We start from the raw sequence: 21,911 nt of genomic DNA, 5'->3' as shown, positions 1-21,911 counted from the left end.
GGAGAGGTCCTATTGTTTCAGTGTCATGTGTGATGGAAATTGGAAAACTGCGAGATCGCTCTCTCTTTTTATCAGTATTAAACCAAAAGTGTTTCATAACGCTCATAATCACCAGGGGACCTGAGCTGCTATCCATTTTTTTTCTTTTAAACACCATTTTATGGGACAAAAAAGACGATCCCTGACAAATACATTTAAGAGGAAATTTTTGGGATTGCAGATGGTTTTTATATATTCAAATGCTGTGAGCAGTAGTGGGAGCTGCATAAGAACTGCTTGTTATGCCATTGCAATCATTTTCTCTATCAGATAGCAAAATATTTTGCTAGCGCCGAAAGCTGGGGAAATAATGGGCTCCCTGGGTGATGGCCAAAGTGAAAAATTTGCAGGGGGAGATGACAGGAAGGGAAAAAGCTGATCTGGACTGACATGAGACTTATATTTTAAGAACTCTTTTTCTATCTTTTTTGGTAAATTATAGTAATTTTAAATACAAGGAATGTTGTTTCAAAGCAAAGCAGGTGAAAGTTTTGTTTTGAAGACATGAGAAGAAGCCTTTCTAAACTCCTTTTAGCAGATGATACTTTTATAAAAAATATGAAAAGGACATTTTATTTTCAACTTAAGCTATTCAATGTATTGAATAATACGGATACCTTCACAACTTGCATTTTTGGGCAGAATTATTGTCTTGAATCCTCCCTCCCCTGCATTTCTGCAGATGACTTGAATATGACAAAAATTGAATATGACATGGAGATGGGATGAATGTGGCTTTGAAGAGAACTGGTTTAAGTGTGTAATGGGAGTTTTAAAAAATATCCAGTAATGCGGTTTGGTCAATCATAGGAGAAAAAAATATATACTTCTAAGGGAGAAATCATCTCCAGCCAGGCAATTAAAAAATGGGTGACTTGGAGAGATTGTCTCAGATCTTCTTCCAGTGTGGAGGTGGTCTGGTTCTGCAGAAAGTGTTTGAGGGCACCTTCATCTCCATACAAGTTTGTCATGCACGTTCCCTTCAGGGCCGCTTTAGGTTTATAGTACAAGTAGTACCAGATGAGAGAGTCTGTGAATATGTATAGCCCAATTTTCCATAGTTCTAATTAACTGTAGTGAAAGTAGCGGGGTGTTCACTGTTCCTGAATATTCCCACCATTTGATCTCAGGCAGAAATCTCTCTGCACAGTTGCCAGTCCACAGTGCCAAGCTTCCCTTTGCCAGACGTTTGCTAGGTTCACATTGGTCTTCATCAACAGATGGTTTGAGTGGTTGTGTCTTTGTAACAGTGAAGAAATATTACCCTGGTATAAAGTTGCAGGACTGGGGATGATGTTGTAATTTAAGAGAACAAAAAAATGTGGGAAGGGAAAAAAGAGGAGAATGTTACAATTGTTATGGGATTTGGAAATCCTGTGCATATGCTTGACATGCTGTTACTCTGAAAGGCTGGGATATATGAACAGAGGATATCCTTGAGAAAATTTATTGCTTTCACCTGCTACTCAAAATCAGCAGTCATGACTTGTGTGCTGGGGCTGATAAGAAAGGTATTAGCTAGGTGGGCACTGTGAAACTTTACTCACTTTGTATTCAGATTGGGCTTCTCACCCCCTAGTATACTGTCACAGTGGGAAAAAGAAGGTTAATCTTGGCTTAGTTTTAGGCTTTTTGTCAAAACAAATGGGCCTCTAAGATCTGTGGGTTTCTGGCTGCCACGGCCCGATGGATGCTGTAAATATTAATAATATACCTGTCTATTACATTGAAATCCCAGGCAAAGCCCAACAAAAATGTGAATATGGAAAGTAAGAATTCTGTTTTGCAGCAAAAGGCTTACAATATGGGCAAGTTTTGTATGATTCCTGTAGCTGTAGAGGACTCTAGGATGGATCAAAATACACTGAATTTGACTGTGTTTCAGGATCATTTTGCTTTTTTTTTTGGTATGTTTCTTCATTTTGTGCCTGATATTTGGGTAACAGCCTTATAAAATGCACAGTGCACAGAAGGACTAATTTGGAGCACATTTTAGACAGAAAGTACTTGGAACACTTTCCCTAAAGGTACTCTGGTCAGATGTGTCTACTTTTTTATGCATGACTGTGACTCTTTCTCATCATAGACAACTAAATTTGACATTTTGAGGACTAAGATTTAGATCAGTTCTTCCTTGTGGTTTTGCCGATTTATGGCTATGATAAACCCTGTACATATGTTCTCACTGAGTATTGTGACATTTCCTACGGCATCTCTTGAAAAATGTTTTCTTTCTAGTCCTCCTACAAAATGAGTCCAAACCAGAGTCTTGATATAAATTATTACGGAAAACATAATAGCACATCCCAAACATACCAGGCTATGTTTTCTTCCCTAATCGCTGTTTTGTAGGCCAATGATAACCTTCATCCCTCTGGTCCTGAACTGCTTCCAAAGAGCAGGTTAAGAGTTTTTTTGATGCCAGAGAGTTTCAAAACCTCAAATTCACTGGAGGAGTGGGTGTGTTAAAGCACATTAGATGCCATCCACTTCAGCTAAATCTCTAGCCAGTATCTGGTGACCAGGAGCTTCCCTATTCTGCAGATCCAGGTTGGTCCTAACCTCAACTTCACTGGAGCTGAGGACCCCATTTCTGGTGCCTCACATCTAGCCAAAGCAGAGGAAAGGGCACTGTGTCTTCCATGGCTCGTGACACTGGATCCAGCAATGGACTGGATTCCCATCCCAGGGCTTCTGGATCTCCTGTCATGAAGCTGAGACCTGCAAGACAAGGAAGCCCCTCTATACCTGGAACCCACTTCTCAATTTGTAATGACCACCGGATGGAGTCTGCAAGCCGTAAGATCCCAAGTCAAGTCAGAGTAGAGCTCTCAGCCTCTGGAGAAAACAAGCATTGGTCAGCCATGGATGGCATCCCAAGGGAGGTGTTTTACTTCAGTATTCTGAGTTTGTGAGGGTTTTTTTCAGTTGTGCTCCATTTGTACCTAAATTGGACTAATACCAGATCTGATACTGCTTGGTCTTGCAAACTAAAATACTAGGTTTTGCTCAGTTCCCCTGCATGCTTCATTACTATTGCTGCCAGGGTGAGTCCTGCGAGCCACTAGTAGAAAAGGTCTTAGCAGAATCATCTCTGCTGATGAGCATTTTTGGTCTCTGATTCCAGTGTACATGCTTAAGACTTTTACTGATTCAGGGCCTTAGTAATGGCATGTAATGAATGAGAAATGAACTATTTGCTATACTGAGTTACTACTACTTTACTTCCCAAAGGTTTTCTTATTATTAGTCATTAGGAACTCCTGCAATTGGACCTGCAGAATGCCAGATATCTGGAAAATATAACAATGAGAGTTGTCCCAAGGGATAAAACTGAACTGGCCACATAGACTCTTCTAGGGTCCTGCCACAGTGCTGTAGGTGTATGTGTGATTGCAGTAACGAGCTGACATAGTTTTCATGTGACTTCTGAGATGTGAAAGAAGAGGAAGTAAAAAGAAACAAAGTTAATTTGACTCCAGTGAATTTAGAAGGAAAACTGCAGCTTTCGCTCAACACTGTAGGGCCAAATTGCTGTAACGGTGTTGGTCTTCTTTGGAGTTACTCCAGGTTGACACTGACAGGAGAATTTTGCCCTGGGGCAACATTTCCAGAGTTTTCGCTAGAGGAAGAGTAAATATTGCCATAGCTGTTTGTAATTGAAAGCACTAGGAGAAGACATTAATGAGGAAATGAGACTGTCTTCAGCTGTAGCAACAAAGATCCATGGTTACTACAGATGGATGTCAATCACTGTAAGCGTGGGATCCATGACTGCTTAGTCTCAGGGCACCGGGGGATGGCATCATATTGCTCTTCTGGTGTTATCAGCAAAGCCATCTGCTAACTTCAGCAAGCACAAGAGGACCTTAACAAATTGCCCTTCTTCCAAATATATCCGTAAGAATAAGGGCAGTGGTTCCCTTACTAGTCTTTTCAATTGGACAGAGACCTGGAAAATTAGCCTAGCAAGCATTCGTACTGTTAAAGGTTGATTCCTTGCAGGCTTGCAAACAGGGAGACTTCTCAGCTCTAGGCTTGTATGACTGGGAACTGGGCCTGGCCAGCTCTGCTAACTGAAGACACGATACAACTGATTAATGCCTGTTTTCCTACTTGATTTATCATAATGTTGATATCCAGGCTGCTGTCCTGCAGAGCAAAGACAGGGGCCCTGATGTTCTTGAGCAGCTGGGATTGCATCCGGTAGGAAGAGTTCACTTAGAGGTGAAGGATTCATACCAATTCATCCACTGAGGTTCATCTTGGTTTTTATTCTGTAGTGTCATGTTGCTAGAGGAGATTGTTTGAAGGCTTAAGCTCCTTGTATCAATTTGATGCCTCTGACTAGATTCTCTTTTTGTCTGTGGAGGTGGGGTTTTTGAAATTAATCTAAAAAATTATGCTTGTGAAGAGGGAGGGGTATTCTAAGCCAGATTTTAACAACAGTTTTGACTTGACCATTGGAGACAGGTAGAAAGCTTGAAGGTCACTACTGACTATGCTTTCACTATGGCACTGCACAGTCAACCGTTGCTAATGATCATTAGCATTTCCATTCTGTCAGTAAAGCTATTCAGTTTGAAGATAGGTTTTATTATTGACTGGAATGCTTTTAAAATATCAGGGCAAAAAAGATTGAGATGTGTCTGAGTGGTATCTGCCAAGCTATTGTGCTTTCAAATGATTTTCAACCCTATCATAGATAGCATCATATAGAAGGAAAGAATTTATTTATGGTTTTACCCTTCCTGTTTGTGAACTGAACTGGCTTCTGATATACACAGGGATGTTGTTTGAAAAGATCAGCATCTGCATGGAGAACTGACCTTTGAATACCAGCCCTCAGAAAAAGATGCATCAGGGTCTCATCCCCTGTCACCTGCCATGGGATGAAACAGCAGATTCCTTCATTAGGTGCTTTTTTATCACCAATTACTTTTGCCCTTATGGCATATTTGTTTGACATTTTGGAACTTTTTGTGGTTGGCTTAATTTTTTAGTGCTTGAAGGATGCTCTGTTTAAGGTGTTTGAGTCCCTTGCAAACAGACTGTATGGACTGGGTTAGGTATATATTAGTATGCTGCTTCTTTCCATGAGTAATAAAATTGTTGAAGTATATAAAGCCATTTGTCCTTCCTGAGGAAAAGCAGCAGTTAGAATGTAAATGAAAAGACCAGGCTCTATGCCATCATGATCCCTAGTAGAAGCGTGACATTTACCAACCTGCATTTGTCTAACGATATTTGTTACTGTTATTTTTCTAGGGTGCAAGTGCTTACATTCTAAACTATTTTCTATACATTATGTGGGCTCTATGTTTTGCTTTCCTGGCAGTCTCCCTGGTAAGAGTGTTTGCTCCCTATGCCTGTGGCTCTGGAATCCCAGAGGTGAGTTTCTCTTCATGGACGAATATCCAAAAACCAAACCAAACAAAGAAAAGATAACTTGCTGCCTTTTCCCATTCCAGAACTGTACTATGAGATAGCATAGGAACAAGAAGATTGTCTCCATCTCATGTGCCTTCATTCCTTTGTCTAACATGCCTTTATGGTGCCCATCTAAATTTTTCATAGTAGAAAATGTTCAAATGCCACTGTGACAGGTTAATGTACATACTTCTTCATTGCCAGAGCTTGAATTAAAAATCAACGGCTCCCAGTCATCACTTTATGGACTCCAACTTTTTGTGGCTGAGGCACATACTCACTAGAAGATTATACAGAATTTTCCTTGGATGAAATTACTTGGGACAGTTACAAAACCAGAAATTTTCTAGGCTAGGCTTGAAATAAAACCAAATAAAACAAAGGGGGAGAGCTACAAAGCTAAGGTTTCCTAAGCTACTGAAGATGTGAGATGCCCATCATTTGGGATGCCTGAAAAGAGGCCAACTGTCCATCTTCTGCAAATTGTGTCCTTGTATACCATGTCATGCTGGCATGACAGCATTATGACAGCCAAAATCTCTGCTTGGTTTTCAATATTTTACATATTGAGCATCAGTCCCTATTTAAGCTGTTAAAATGAGGAACCCTGTAATTCAAGCAGCATAGCTACTCAAAATTTTTGAAATCAGGGCAGTCTTTTGTTAAAAGTGCTATAGAACCACTGGGATTATTACTTAGGAATCTGGCAGACAGAATCAACAGCCCAAATTTTAGAAATCTTGGCATACTTTTTTTCTTCATCACTAGGAGTAGCATACTAGGAGTAGCATCCAAATGTTTCATAGCCAATCAGGAAAAAAACCCACCACAAATAATTTGAAATATTTAAATCATTTCCATGTTTCAAAGTAGTCACGTGTGTGTTTGTTACATATTTGATATATCTGTAAGTGTTTTTAAAAAGTTTTCATAGTTAACTGTAAATCTAGTTTCTGAGGGGTAAATCTCTCATGTGAGGTGATGCTCAGCTCCAGTCCATTTCCAGGGCCAGAGTCCAAATCCAAATCCCACCCTGCAGTCTGTGTGTCATGCACGTGCATTGTGCTCTGTTCTAGCCACCTACATGCAAAATTAAGAGGAAATGTGTAAAAAATAAGATCTCATGGACTTTCTCATTTCATAATACTTGCATGCTTTTATGGCATGGCCATTCCAAATATTTAGAACTTTTTTTTTCTTGTTTTAACTGGGAAAAGTCTGTGGTTGTTTATTTGCTTTTTTTCTGCTTTGTTGAAGTTGGGTCTAGTTTAACTTTGATCCTGTAAGCCAAGGAGATATGTAACAGTTTCATATTTCTATTGATCTCTGTAAGACTCCTTACCGATTCAGGGGACCACCCATACGAACAGTAAAAGTGTGGTCTGCTTAACCCCTGCTCAGCTATCACTGTGGGAAAGTTGCCCTACCTACGGTTTCTTTCTCTCCATCACTGTCTCTTTTCAAGCAGTCTGCGATTTTTTTTAAACTCCACTGGGGTTTTAACTCCATATGAAAGTTCAGAGTAGAAAAGGTTTCTTCAGCTCTTCAACATGTTCTTCCTGCTTTCCAGATAAAAACCATCTTGAGTGGGTTCATTATTAGGGGCTACCTGGGAAAGTGGACACTTTTAATCAAAACAGTCACCTTGGTTCTGGTGGTATCTTCAGGCCTCAGCCTTGGGAAAGAGGGGCCATTAGTCCACGTGGCCTGTTGCTGCGGAAACTTCTTCAGCAGCCTTTTCTCAAAGTACAGCAAGAATGAAGGAAAGAGGAGAGAGGTAAGGTTGGCTCAAATCATCTCTAATTTCCCTGTCCAGATACTTGGTGTTTCAAAGGACTCATGCCTTGTACGTAAATATTTGCTTTGTAGGTGCTCTCGGCTGCAGCTGCCGCAGGAGTTTCTGTTGCCTTTGGGGCTCCGATTGGAGGTGTGCTTTTTAGTCTGGAAGAGGTGAGACCTGGCAGTTCACTTGCTTCAGTAAATATACTTTCACTTGATGCCTTTTGCTAATATTCCTCTTTATCTTTCAAATATTTATATGCTTATTTTTCTTCTAAAGCAAAAATAATCTTTGATTTATAGTAATAAGAAATAACCAGGTATTGTAGCATAATTTGAGTAAAAGAAGAGCACTGGCATTCTGGAAACAAACAAGATTGTTTAATCTGGAAACATATCACTGTGCTGAGCTTTCTCCAGCTTTCAGCTTGCTGCTGCATGGGCTGAGCTGCCGAACACCCGCCTTATTGTCTCTAGCCAGCAACTTTGGATTTAGATTTATCGATTTTTCACTGGTTGCTGCTCCCTGTCTGAAACCTGAAAATGCCTTTTCTGATACCTTTGTGAACACGTTCAGGCTGTGGTAAGGACTGGTGTTCCCAGTAAAGCCAGACGTAGAGTGATAGATGAAACACATGGCGATGGCTTACTGTGCCCAGTGCTCCAGTGAATAATTAAAGCAAACACCCTTTGTCACAGTCATTGAAGTGTTTACAGTCTCTGCTTGGTTTTAGGTCAGCTACTACTTTCCTTTAAAAACCCTCTGGAGGTCATTTTTTGCTGCTCTCGTGGCTGCCTTCACACTGAGGTCCATCAATCCTTTTGGAAACAGCCGGCTGGTCCTGTTCTACGTGGAATACCACACCCCCTGGTACATGGCCGAGCTCTTCCCCTTCATCCTGCTCGGTGTCTTCGGTGGCCTCTGGGGGACCCTCTTTATCCGATGCAACATTGCCTGGTGCAGGAGGCGAAAAACCACTAGACTCGGGAAATACCCAGTCCTGGAGGTTATAGTGATAACGGCTATCACTGCCATCATCGCCTACCCCAACCCCTACACCCGGAGGAGCACCAGTGAGCTGATCTCGGAGCTCTTCAACGATTGCGGTGCCCTGGAGTCCTCGCAGCTCTGCGACTATATCAATGATCCCAACATGACCCGGCCAGTGGATGACATTCCCGACAGACCTGCCGGCCCCGGAGTCTACACGGCCATGTGGCAGCTCGCCTTGGCTTTGGTGTTTAAAATTGTCATCACGATATTCACTTTTGGCATGAAGGTAAATTGGGGACAGGTGCAGAAGCTGTCGTGAGCACACGGCACAGATGGGTTGCCATCAGCAGCTGTGGTCTATCTGGCAGCGCTTGTGTGCCTCTGACCTACACTCAGCCACACAGGTGTAGCTGACATGCCTGCTGGTTCACCCGCCCGCCAGCACCTTGCTCTGCGGGCCCCTGTCGCAGCAAAGGGATAAGCCCTGCTTTTCCACCTTCTAGTCATCTGCAGTTTCATTAAGAAAAAGAAATCTGGGTGTGTATTTAAATTCTTAAATTCTTTGCCAATAAGCAAATTCGAGATGATTCCCACTGCAGCTGTCTTTCAGCTCTCACAGGGATATGGACTGTTTACATTGTTGTTTGTCTTGTTGGATTAATGTTTTAATGTGCCTCAAGGTAGCTATGCTCAGGGAAGTAATAGCTTTGAATTTACTGATTTACACATTTAAAACCTCACAAAAATATAAAAGTAGCTGAAAAGTTATATTTTTGAATCTTTTTAAGCACTGTAGCTTGGAAAAAAAGAGGGAATGAGCTGGAGGACTGACAGATGTATCATTTGATTATTCTGGATTTGCAACTTTTTCCTTCCATTCCTCCTCCTCCCTATAAATGGGTGATGAAAGGTCCAAGAACAATTTATCCAAGCTTTCAATATATGCAAAGTTGTTTGTGGTGAGTTTTATATATCTGATTGCTAGAGCCCATATAAAACACATATCTGTCTGTCTACAGCTCCCATTATCTGAGCATTTAGTTCTGGATCTGATTGCAGCAGATGATGGGAAGTTTTTCTGAGTTATACACTATTGTTATGCCACACTCAAAGCTAAAGCATCTCATCTTTCTCTTAAAAACTGATCTGGAACTGAGGATCCATCTTTTAGAAGGCCTGTTACCCCAACATAGTAGGAAGTTGTTGGGAGTTTTGCTTTTCTTTCGTGTTTTCTCCATTTGGGATGTCCCTGATGACAAGAACTACTGAATGGTAGAAGGTCACTTAGGACCAGTGACTGAGTCCTGCTGATTTCCTGAGCAGGGAGAATGAGTGGGAGTTTAAGAGCACAGGTGTAATATTTCTGGAGGAGGATTTGAAATGAGATGCCCTTCACTGCAGAAAGTGATTTGTGCTGGGGCTGGCAGCCAGTTGTTGTTATGCTTGTTCATTTGTTTAAAAACTTCTGAGTTTGGTTCTTTATTTATACCATATATTTAAAATTTGTTAGAAGCAATTGACAGTTTCAACTATTCTGGAAAAGAACAGACAAAATAGCTTTACCCGTCAAATCTAGAAGGCCCAATCCAACTGTATCAACAAAATTAACACTGTAAGGTGGGGAAGATAGCTCCTGCTGTTATCAGCCCTAATGCCCCTGGGCCATGCTGAGGTTGTTAGTTTAGTTGTCTAGGAAGCTCAAGATATATTTTCAGAATTAAAAAGATATAACAACCTTTCCTCTCTAAAACCGACAAAAACTCCATGCAAGCCCTTGCAACATATCTGAGTTGTCTTCTCCACAAGGAAATTTGTCTCCAGCTTGACAGGTGCACTTGACATCTAAGAGGAAATGCACTTAGCCAAGGCAAAGTGAATTTTCATTTTCTTTTTCTTTTTTTTTTTTTTTTCATTTCAATACTGTTTTTTAATGATTTGTGACTTGTCTGTGTAGCAGACAACAAGGTAGTGATTCACAGAACTTCCTGGAAAATATACAGCAAACTGAGATGAAGAAATAGCTGCCTCTGAGCAGTAAGCCTCCTTTCTCTAAATTTTTATTCTGCGTTTGACATTTAATTTAAAATCTGGTCTGATTTAACCTGAAAAAGTAGTAATAAAACCGTAAAGTACTCCATGTGATAGAGGTTGAAATCAAGATGTTATTTTCAGTTAAGATTATTCTCAAGCCCATGACAGAACCATCAGCAGCTCCTGACTTCCTGCTGAGAAAGCAATAAAGGCAAAACCAGGAGCATCTTGACTTCAAAAGCAGACTATTATTGAGAAACACCATTTATCTATCAATTTCAGTATGACGCAGCAGGCAGGATTCAAAATTACTTTAAAAAATGCATTAAAATTTTATAAAGCTATTAATACACATGTAGCCATACAAACTCAGTCACTGCAGTAATGTATCTCAGATCACAGGGAACATCACTGTAGGCTGCCAAAAGGCTATGGCCTTCTGAGCTAGCATGTAATAAGGAAACTGGGTTCTCTTATCACTAATAATATATTGTTTGATCAATAAGTTCATTACTAGTCGTTTTTGTCAAGGTGCTCATGTGTCTATATTTTATTCGAGATCCCTTCAGGTCTTTTCATCCCCAGCATGGCTGTTGGAGCCATGGCTGGCAGGATGGTTGGGATCGGAGTAGAGCAGCTGGCATATCACCATCATGACTGGATCATCTTCAGGAACTGGTGCAGACCTGGGGCAGACTGCGTCACGCCAGGACTTTATGCTATGGTGGGAGCGGCAGCTTGCTTGGGTACAGTACCTGCTGATCATTGCTTTGTGCATGGATAACACTGATGTTTGGGGACCTACAAATTGTTTATGAGGGCTTTGTGTTTGTGTTAGGTGTTATGCTGGCATTTCTGGACGTAATAGATGTGATGGGCTAGACCATGGGCAGCTTCCTCAAATGGTCTCTCCAGTGACCTGCCAGGTAGTCAACAAAAGAGAGGCTTGCAGTCACCAATGCCTACTCCTTGTAATCTGCCAACAAGCGCATAGAAGGAAAGAAAAAATTAAAGTTAGGCTGCAAGTTTCCAAGAAGGAGTGGTTTTGCCTTTTTTTTTTTACCCTTTGATGTAATGAAATCCACTGTAGCTGGACTAATGCTACTTCCTTGTTTACACTGTGCTCTCTATCAGTGCAGGGAACAAACTTCCCAGTTCTGGCCAAAATTTAAGCTACACAGAGGTAAAAATTCTGGTTCTTATTTTGGCTGTGTGTCACACTATGGTCAACTGGGCTGTCTTTTGGTTTTTGTTTTGACCATAAGCCAATATCTGATTACATTCAATCAGTAGGATTTATTGGATATAACAGGAATGATCTGTTAACTATTAAAACAAGATCATTGAATAATACCTCACATATCAAATTTCTAGTCACAGATGCAACAGAAATGTTACAAGCACACCATCTGAACACGTTTTTGCCTGATCATATCTTTCCCTTTCTGTACTTGTATGTTCTACCTCCTTTTGTTGTTGATACCATCATTAGAAGATTAAATAATAGTGGGGAGGCATAACACATGATTAATGTAATTGGGTAGATTTGAAATGAAAGATGTACTCGGGGAAGAGCTGGAAAAGTTTCAGTTTTGGAGTCTCCTGTTAGAAAAGTAGGATCATTTGTGCGATCAGTTATAGAAGAAGGAAGGGTGGGATTTGCTTGTCTAAATTTAATGTTTGTAATGCAGACATAAACATCTGAGCTAGCTGTGTTGATACCCTTCACAGTCAAAACAGAAAAATGAGATACTGGAAAGATCAGTCTCATCTGGCAATAGACATCTAAAACCTGGCAAATGAACAGATGAATTTGGTCTCAAAAGTGCCTGTTTTTCTCCAGAGATTATAAGGGCAATCTGGATCACCCCTTTGGATGTGAACACCTACAGCAGTGTAGACACATTAAAATAGCTAGGATGAATTTTACTGTCAAAAAGAGTGAAGCACTTCCTCTTGTCCATAAATGATCTTAATGTTCATAAAAGAAATGATACACAAAAATTTTGCTCTGATATTCCAGCTGATCTGCTAGTCAGCAATCACTTCCTCTTTTAAAAGGTCCAGATCAAGGTGCAGTGATTTTAACAGTATGGTGAGACATACAGCAGAATGGTCACTGCTTGTTCTTAAGCCAAAGACCTGTCTCACTTAGAGTAAGAGATATAGAGTAAGTATTAAATGGTCCTTACTCTGGTATCTGCTCTCAGCTTTTCAGAGTCAGAAGTTTAAGGCATTCCTCAGATGAAAGCCTTATCTGGATCATCATGTTAAATAATCAACAATTTAGTTTTCCTGTATGCTGCTAGATTAAAAGCATCTTTTAATGACCTGTTTCTGATTTCTCTCATCTAAAATGGTGCTATATTTTGAGGCCTAAAAATACCAAATTTATTACATTTACCTTTTGAGCAGAGGCAAAGAAATGTTACCTAATAATTCAGTGATACATACACACTTGTCTGCAGTTATGCAGTTATTTTTATCCTTTAATGTAAACTGAAGGAGTAAGGAGCCTGCTTATGAAATTAATACAGAAAGACTAGATTGAAAAATACAGCTACAATCCTGTCTACAGCTGCATGCCTAGATGGCCTCAAACCAAGTTGTATATAGTTCAAACTGTATGTTATACTGATATCAAAAGTTAGGGTTTAAGCTGTAACATAGCTCTTGCAGTGGCCCTAAACTATCCTTACGTAGGATTTTGTAACCATGCCATGCCCAAAGATAATGCTTAGCTTTCTCTTCGGTATGAATGCGATAGGTAAACCGATGTGAAGGCCAGCTCTCAATGCTCCTACCTGCCCCAGCCATGGTACTTAGCTGATTCTTGGAGTCATTTTAGAGGGCTAATGGGAGAATTCAGTTTTAGTTTCTCAAGTATCCAATATTGCTGATTTTTTGGCATGCTTTCTGGTTTGATAGCTGAGTCTTTTAGAATTCATTATTTGCTTTTCAATGTTAGCATTTTTGGCTTGAGCAAGTTCACTCAATCTTTTTGATGAAAATTGCAGTAGATGAAAAATCTCTTTCTTCAGTGAAATAAGCCCAAAAATACTTCACAAAGTATAAGGGCAAAGTACTCAGCATGCCTTTTTGAGTGTAAGACTCAAAAATATAAATGAGTTGCTTAGTATGTATACTTTAAGAGCACTGAGGGAAACTTGACTGCTTTCCTTGTTGGCAGGTGGTGTTACCCGAATGACGGTGTCTCTGGTGGTGATTATGTTCGAGCTAACTGGAGGTCTGGAGTACATCGTACCTCTTATGGCTGCAGCTGTCACAAGCAAGTGGGTGGCAGACGCCTTTGGGAAAGAAGGGATCTATGAAGCTCACATTCATCTGAATGGCTACCCATTTCTGGATGTGAAGGATGAATTCACCCACCGAACGCTGGCAACTGACGTCATGAGACCAAGGCGTGGTGAAGCTCCTCTCTCTGTTCTGACGCAGGACAGCATGACGGTGGAGGATGTCGAGACACTAATCAAGGAGACTGACTACAATGGCTTTCCAGTAGTGGTTTCGAAAGACTCAGAGAGACTTATTGGATTTGCACAGAGACGAGAGCTGATTCTTGCAATAAGTGAGTAGAGTATGAGTGTACATAAGTTTGATTTTGATAGGAATTTTAGGATTAGGATAGGATGTTACCAGTGTTATTCACCTTGAAGAATGGATAAATAAGAACTAAACCTAACTTTTTCCCCAAGTCTGGATTTTACTAGTTGCTAGGACCCATAGCTGGAAGCTTTTCTATTGTAGCATACCACCTGGTAGACTTCGGTGGGCTTGACTTTTGTGGGCTTAATTTTGTCATCACTCACAACAGTACAATACAATTCTGCTAGACACAACAGAGATAAACCCGACTCATAAGGCCAGAAGTTTTGTCGGAACCAGATGAAAAGCCACTGCAGTGCTGAGCTTCCTGTAGTATCCATGCACCACTGGTAGCAGCTGGGGCAGACGTGAACCTTTGTCACCCTGTGATGAAGTGCAAGTCCCTGCGCTTCTTTCTGTTGCACTATCTCAATTTTTCTCACATGCAGTCCTTTTGCACTAGGGGTGGAAAGCTTTTCAGCAGAGGATGTTGCCTGGTAAAGACGGCTGAGTTTTGTCAAGCATCCAGTGAATAGCTGGCTGGTTACCCAAGAGCCTGATCTAGGTCGTTATAGATTTTGACCCATCAGGTCCTTTCCTGGTTGGCCTGATGGCTAGGTGGGGATTAAAAAGACAGGTATATTGGATGAAATCAAGTGTTTCCACCTTCCCCGTACCCAGGGTATCCAGAGCTGCAGAGGTCTGAGAGCCTGGCAAATCAACCCCACAGTCCCAATTCTGGCAGTCCTGCGGTGCTAAGGGCCAGCTGGGCAGGCAGGCAGGCTGCTGGCTGGGCATGGTTGCCTTGTACTTCTTAGGGGAGTGGAATGTCTGACATATCCAAATCTCCTTGACATGGAATTACTCCTCTCTGCATGGGCCTGTTTCATCCCTCCGCTTCAGGCACCCTTAAAAAGCTGTTGTCTCAGATGGAAGCTCCCATATTCTTCCAAAAAGAAAATCCATAAATGGAAAATCAGGGCTATTTTAGAGGGCCACTTTCCTGCTCACTTCTCACAAAGCTAAAATAAAATTTGAAATAACAGTGCTCTTTAAAGCATGTGGGTTTTTTAATGCATATTTATTTTCATCTTCTGGATGTAAAAAGACTCCATCTAAATTTATATTAATTTATTTAAGGACACTCAGCTGTTACTTGGTTCCCTTCTTCTCATCCCATAGCAGAAAGTCACCAATGCTGCATCAATACTACATGCAGGAGAAGAAAAGAAATGACAGAGCCCAGTTTTCTCCCCTTAAAATGTAGTGTGGAATTCTCTTCAGTAAGAAATTCTTTTCTCATTTTTTCCCTTCTGTGGTGTAAGCTGCCATTTCAGTTAGAGAAAATAGTTTATGAACAGAATTCATTTTGCATTTAGTTATAGCACTGATTTCTCAAAACACAGGAAAGCAGAACAGGCCTTACTGCCATTAGCTCCTCTAACTGTACAATTGTAATTTAACTTCCAAGGACTGTGGGAATCTAACTTTTTCATTAAAAGCCCGCTATCACTGGTTGTTTCATTAAAAGCCCGCTCCTTTCTCCCTCCTCCAAAAACAAACAAAAAAAAGTCTCCGGGAAGTTATAATCCTCTGTATACCAGTCTCAGTATAAGAGGATTTTAAAGACACCAAGATGAAGTCCAAGGCTGCTAGCTGCAATACCCCTTTCAAACAACTGATTTTCTCAGAGTGCTAATCTTCCTTCAGTAGTAACAGAAGATGCCTTGTATGGCCAAGCTAGGAAAGTAAACATGTGTCTGAAGTTTCACCAAATGTGTAAATGCTGAGCCGATACCATTTATAAAATAGTTTGTATTTTATCCTGCTTTTGCTAATGATTTTCAAATGTCTTCTGCATTCCCCTGTAAGAAGTAAAAAAACCTTAATTAGATGTATTTAGCCTACCCTGTGTCTGGCTTTTACATTATCTGTGCCATGTCATGGCTGTAACACTTGCTGCCATCCTAACTTTATAGCCTTTTGTGTCTCCTTTGCAGGGAGGTATGTCAGTGGGAAAATGCAGAGCCCTGACTTTAAAAGCGGAAAGATCAGATGCCGTCTGAAGCGAGTCAGAGAAGTCTGAGGAACTGAATCTTTTGATTCAGGTCCTAAATGGCAACATGGCTGAACGGGCTTGCTAGGAGATGTGTGAAAATGTCCAGCTATGCACTGATAACAAAGAAATAAGTTAAAAATAAACTCAGCAAACATTTTAGAGCAAAATGCTTTCCTGTTCAAAAACTGTTTCTTTGACATCCACATTTTCCAGAGGAAAAGGTACTGTTTCCTGATCAGCTCTAATTAAGAGCATCTTTCATAGGATCTGAGGCAGAACTGAGATTTAAAATCAAAAATTTCTCCACATAGATGAGTTTTCCTAAAATCCTCAGCTGTCAGGGACCTTCGGTGACCCTTTTTCTCTTGAGTGTGACAGCTCCTGATGTCATTCTGTGCTGACTCTGTGATAAATGGTTAATATTTCCAGTATGGTTTGTGTCTTTGTGACTTAAAATCTGGATTTGGTTTCACTTTTTTAAAAGACACAGTATATGGTTCCAGTACATGGCAGGGCAAAACACTGGTTTTGTACCGTGCTAGCAACTTTTTGATAGCTAATCCTCTTTCACTGAAGGCCAAAGTTGCTTTGCATTTATTGCAGAAGTCACTGCTTATCGTTACCACAGAGTAGCTAATGTGTTGCAAACCTTCACCTCAGCTTGCTTCGTAGTTACGTTCATGAAGCCATACACTAAGTCTCCGTAAACCATAAAATTACTTGCCAAGAGGTAAATGTCACGTGGTGAAGCATCTTTTATTCTCCTGTTCAGGTTCTTATCTCCTGCTCAGCCCGACAACATCCAGAGATACTGGAGTTACGTCTGGGAACAGTATAAGCTCCATCCATGCAGCACTGTAGCCAGGGAATGAGGTCTTCTGAAAAGCAGAGTCAGGCCCACGCCAGTATCTCTTCTTTCACTGCATTGTGCCTTGCAGAATGCCTCCTCAGTTTGAACTAGCTTTGGTGCCTCTATATGACAACATGTTGCACTACGTAGAGACATGCTTTCAACCAAAAAGCTTCAGCTTCTTTCTCTGGCCTGATAAATTATGCATTAGCAGCGTGGTGGCCCAGGGAATACTCTGGGGAAGTACTCCTATTCCTTCACACAACTGACTTCTTGGATGAAGGCAATAGCTGTTGAGTCCCGCATCAAATACATGTTCACACACAGCTCTCTGCCTTGTGATTTACCTCTACATAATTTCTCTCTTACTAAGTGGAGCACTAGGCATGCTCTAGAAATGCATCCAGACCCTGTAAAGTGAATGGCAATGCCACTTCCAATTGCTCAGAAACACCTTCAGGAGGATTGCGTCCTTCCACTGGTCCTTGTTGAGCAGGTAGGCAGATCAGGTGGGCAGAGTCACCCTCTGGGAATAGGTGTCTCCATTTTAGATAGCACCTATTTTACAGTCTTACGGAGGGAAGTGTTTGACCCTGTAAAGCTCTTCTTAAATCTGGCCAGCTTCAGAGGCATTGTACAAAAGGCAGAGTCTTGGACACAAGCCAGGTGGCCTGTATAATGTACTTTTCCCAGTGTGGAGTTGAGAGAGCAACATAGTTAATATAGGCTGTGAACTGTGAACTCCTGAATATGAGAGGCCATTTCACATTTGAGAGAACTAATTCACTCTCTAGCTATGACAAGAGCCTTCTGCATAGATTACTCTGTAAAACCAGACATCGTCATCCATTTGCTTTGCTCTTTCTGTTAAGCTATATCTGTTTTTCTTACCCACTGACTGCAAAAATGATCTGTTCTTGTTTTACCTTTACCCTAACTCCCCCATCCAGTGAGACTGCATACAAAGTCCACCATTTTTCTGATGCCACCGAATTTGCTCAGTAATACTACATCATTCAAATTTCTCAAGAGAGATGTTTGACTTTGAAGAGTGAAGTCATGGCTTTGGCTAATCACTGTTGTCCAGGGTCATTGCTGCCTCGGGAACAGCAATGTGGTAACTGAAATGCTTTGGGTGCAGTTTCAGGAAGGAAATACCTAGCTGTCAAGGGTTTTTATCAAAGGGTGGGAGTTACCTTCATTTGATTAATGTTACCTCTTACCACAGATCGTATATCAAAGAGCTATGCAGGCATGTTCACACTTGAAATTAGATGTATGAATCAAAACAAGATGAGACAAAGTTAGCATCATTCCTATAAATTGTAATAGCGCTCGTAGTATGTGGGGTGAGAAGGTTGAAAATCATACACTGTACTGATATTAGGTTTGAGCCAGCACTGCTCCAGTTCCAGAAATATTACAAGACAATGATCATTAAAGGGAAAAAAATGCAGCTGGAACATGTTGGAAACCATTACTGTCTACACATTACAAGTCACAGGAGCAGGTTTCTGCACTTTGATTGATGGCAATGAGGTCCAAGAATATATATATACGCTTTGAGTATGTCTGATTTGCTGTACTTCTCAAGAACAGAAGCAACCTATATTAATCAAAGATAATAGTTCCAGCCATTTCCAAGAATTTATACAAAAAAGAAGAAAGAGTTAAACCGTCAGAGCCAAACACATGATATGTTTATTCTGGGGAGAGAGCAGTTGTCTAACATTTGGAAATCCATCTCATATATTGGTCATGCCCTGTAGTGTTGAGTAGAAATGAGGTAAACACTACAAAGAAAATAAACTACTTCAATGCTAAGAATTCTTGTTGGAGCATACTTTAAATTAAAATACTTATACTGATCATGTAAAGTCCAGATGTAATGTAAAGTTCACTTCATAGTTTGATCAAAGTATGAATGATAGCCTTTGAACTTTTGAAAGTGGTAAAATATGTACTGTTGAGAAAAATGTATCAAACTCATTTACTGATATATCATTCCTCCCTTTACTATTTTCCTTTAAGTAGGATGCTAAATTTTTCTGCCCTTTTAAAATCTAGATATGCAAACTCTATTTAAGGCTTTAAGTACAAAACCACAAAGTTCACCCTGGGTGCCAGAGAGGTGTGCTGGTCTAGAACAACACCTACACCACCCCCAGATCCCTGGGATGTGAAATTTTCTTTCCCTAGCTTTGTGTTCATAAATCCGTTCACCATGTCCAGATTTCCCCCGCTCCACTGAGAAGTCTGGGAACAAACATACTGCTCCAAGCCAGCTGGGACCATACACAGGCTGTTGACTCCACACCTTTGGGCATATAATGATAGTTTAGGTTGTGATTCTTACAATGGAGGACATGACATATAATCATTTGAATTTAACAGAAATTGGATTAGTGATGTTTGTGAATGCAATGAGCTGCATATTTATCCAGAAAAGCATTATCCCAATCAAGCAAAAGTATGTGTTTGTAAAAATATCACTTATATTTGCTTCAAGGGAACAATGTCTCAAGGAAATTCAAATTTGCTCTGTAACCCCAACTTCCAGGGCCTCAATATGTTAAAGACAAAAGGTACTACTACTTTTGCTTTCCAAAGGAAGATATTTTTTTTTGTTTTGTTATCAAGCCTAACTCACTGTCTACCTTCATCTTTCTGTTGTACAGAGAATGCAAGACAGCGTCAGGATGGGGTGGTGAGCAACTCCATTGTGTATTTCACTGAAGACCCCCCAGAACTGCCACCCAACAGTCCCCATCCACTGAAGCTGCGGCGTATTCTCAACCTGAGCCCTTTCACTGTCACTGACCATACACCAATGGAGACTGTGGTAGATATTTTCCGGAAACTTGGACTCCGGCAGTGTCTTGTCACTCGCAGTGGGTGAGTAGATGCTGAGTCAAGCACACTTAGAGAATCTGAGGACATTTTCTTCAGCATTAACAAAACCACAGTTTTTCCTGTTTAAAGACGAGTATAGACAGTAGCTAATTAATCAGCACCTCTGAGGCAGTCAAGTGAATATTTTGATTTTGTGTCTATTTTGTGAATAGAAGAATAAGGGAAGCTCGCCCAGTGTCTCTCTGGGGCAGCAAAAGAAGTCAGACGCAGAACCAAAATGGCCCTTGCTGGGTGTCATGTTTCATTCTGTTCTCACAAATCCTTAGTGTATTGTCATTTAGATAAGGTAAAGATAAATACAAAATAAACCATTCTGACTCCCACTATCGTTCAGTTTTCAACAGAGGCAGATCTGGCAAGTAGTATTGTTTGCAAAGGATCTGCCTGTTTCTAGACATCCAGCTAGATTAGATGCTTGTGAAGACTGTGATAGAGATGTCAGTGGAGGAAAATTAATCTGCTCAGCTTTCTTTAAAGGAAAATGGAAAGGCATATAAACCGAAAGTCCACAAAAACAGCTGAAGTGTGGGCAAACGTGAAATGAGAAGAGTAAAAAGCTGTACCATGTGCACTAGAAATAACATCCCATAATTCCAATGGGATTTGAGCTATTTTGGGAGCATTGCTCATTCCAGGATCTAGTGGTAAAAAGAAACTTTACAACAGGATAGCAAAACCAGAGCCATAATTTTCAAATGCAGAAGACTAAAATTTAGTCTTCTACAAAAAGCCTTTCTGTTATTCAAATATATTGTAGCTGTAACTATCAATGCAGTGTCCTCAGCATTAAGAAAATAAGGACCAATAAATCATTATCAGGATACAGATTTAGGTCCTGATTTTAAGTGCTTGGGTTTGGAAATTTTGATCTTCAGTTCTAGCACTTCCAAGAAATGAAAGATGGAAAAACTATAACATAGTTTCAAAATTCAGTGTCTTGTGGCCTTCAAGGACTGGAAATAAAAGCCCTTGAATACTGAGGGTTAGGAAATTTTTGACTCTTGGGACCAGACATCCCATAGGCCTCATCTTTCTTGACGCATATAATTCATTTATGTTCACATAAATGAGAAATTATGTCTCACATTTGAAGGAATTACGCTGTCGGACGGTGAGAGTTTCAGAAAGTCTGTGCTTTAGCTCAGTTCGTGTATTACTAAACCCCATGCCCTAGCTCAGGGCACTGGTGCCTTGGTTTTGTGCTGTTGGTCCTCTGCAGCTTGAGCCTAAGGAAACTCATTACTTTGTTGTCCAAAGTGTCAATAGTTGTAGCTCTTCACTCATGTTCCCAACAAAAAGAGGTAACAACCCAAAATACTTCACTTAATGATCATGGCCAGGGTAGTAAAAATACATGAGGTGAGAATGCTTTTTATAAAAGATAATCACTGGGGAATGGATAAGATGGACAATGCTACATGGAAGCACTCACAAAATGTCCCTGCAGCTGAATGGGGGGAAAAAACGGATGATATATGAGATGATTGTTGACCTTTCCTTTCCTTTTCTCCTCTAGGAGGCTGCTGGGTATCATAACTAAAAAGGATGTATTAAGACATATGGCTCAAATGGCAAACCAGGACCCTGAATCTATCATGTTTAACTAGACTGGTAAAGGAAGAAGAAAGTAACCCCAAAGGAATCCCTTCTAGATTAACACAAAGGCTATGTTTGGTGTTTCATTTTGTTTAAAGAGAAAATGTAACATGTATGAGGAATGGCCCAATATGCCTCTGACAGAGGGAGTGGATGCAAGATGGCACTTATTTAATGAGGAAGGCAGTTTAGAAGCTCTGAGCAGCTGCAGACATCAAGCTGTGTTTCCTTAATGAGATTCCCAACAGCTCAATTGGAGTGCTGGTGGGTGTAAGTGATGTAGTGCTTAGAGACAGAGCCAGGAGTGCCAGTGGGATGCATCAACGTTCACAGTAACTCTCGAGGCAGGTGTGAAGACTAGCAGACACTGTTTATGTATAAGCTGTTAACAGATATAAAGATTTGTGTTCCAAACTAGAGGGTGTGTATGACTACGTCAGTTGTTTTTGTTACTGAAATCATGGCTATTTATTTGCTACTGAATGATACCATTTTCATGAGGGAAAAAATTGTCATATTTTAAAATGAAAAATTTTGTCATCTTCATTTATTTTTGTAAAAGTTAAGTGAATCAGGACTGGAGTTAAAGGAGTAAGAACACGCTTCAACTCACT

General features: G+C 40.6%; 1 protein-coding gene across 1 annotated transcript in view; it reads left to right on the top strand.

The window, feature by feature from the left end:
- CLCN4 (chloride voltage-gated channel 4) overlaps positions 1 to 21,652 on the top strand; it is a 40,795-nt gene extending 19,143 nt beyond the window's left edge. The window contains exons 5-12 of the mRNA XM_072852943.1: positions 5,308 to 5,430; positions 7,040 to 7,246; positions 7,339 to 7,419; positions 7,983 to 8,528; positions 10,833 to 11,019; positions 13,464 to 13,862; positions 19,467 to 19,683; positions 21,218 to 21,652. Of these exons, the coding sequence (XP_072709044.1) occupies positions 5,308 to 5,430; positions 7,040 to 7,246; positions 7,339 to 7,419; positions 7,983 to 8,528; positions 10,833 to 11,019; positions 13,464 to 13,862; positions 19,467 to 19,683; positions 21,218 to 21,308 (1,851 nt within the window). The 3' untranslated portion in view covers positions 21,309 to 21,652. The remainder of the gene's footprint in view (positions 1 to 5,307; positions 5,431 to 7,039; positions 7,247 to 7,338; positions 7,420 to 7,982; positions 8,529 to 10,832; positions 11,020 to 13,463; positions 13,863 to 19,466; positions 19,684 to 21,217) is intronic.
- Positions 21,653 to 21,911: the final 259 nt, after the last annotated feature.

Source organism: Ciconia boyciana, chromosome 1, assembly GCF_034638445.1.
Source record: "Ciconia boyciana chromosome 1, ASM3463844v1, whole genome shotgun sequence".
In the NCBI taxonomy this organism is placed as follows: domain Eukaryota; kingdom Metazoa; phylum Chordata; class Aves; order Ciconiiformes; family Ciconiidae; genus Ciconia; species Ciconia boyciana.
The sequence above is the reverse complement of the archived record's forward strand: the minus strand, read 5'-3'. Positions and strand labels throughout refer to the sequence as shown.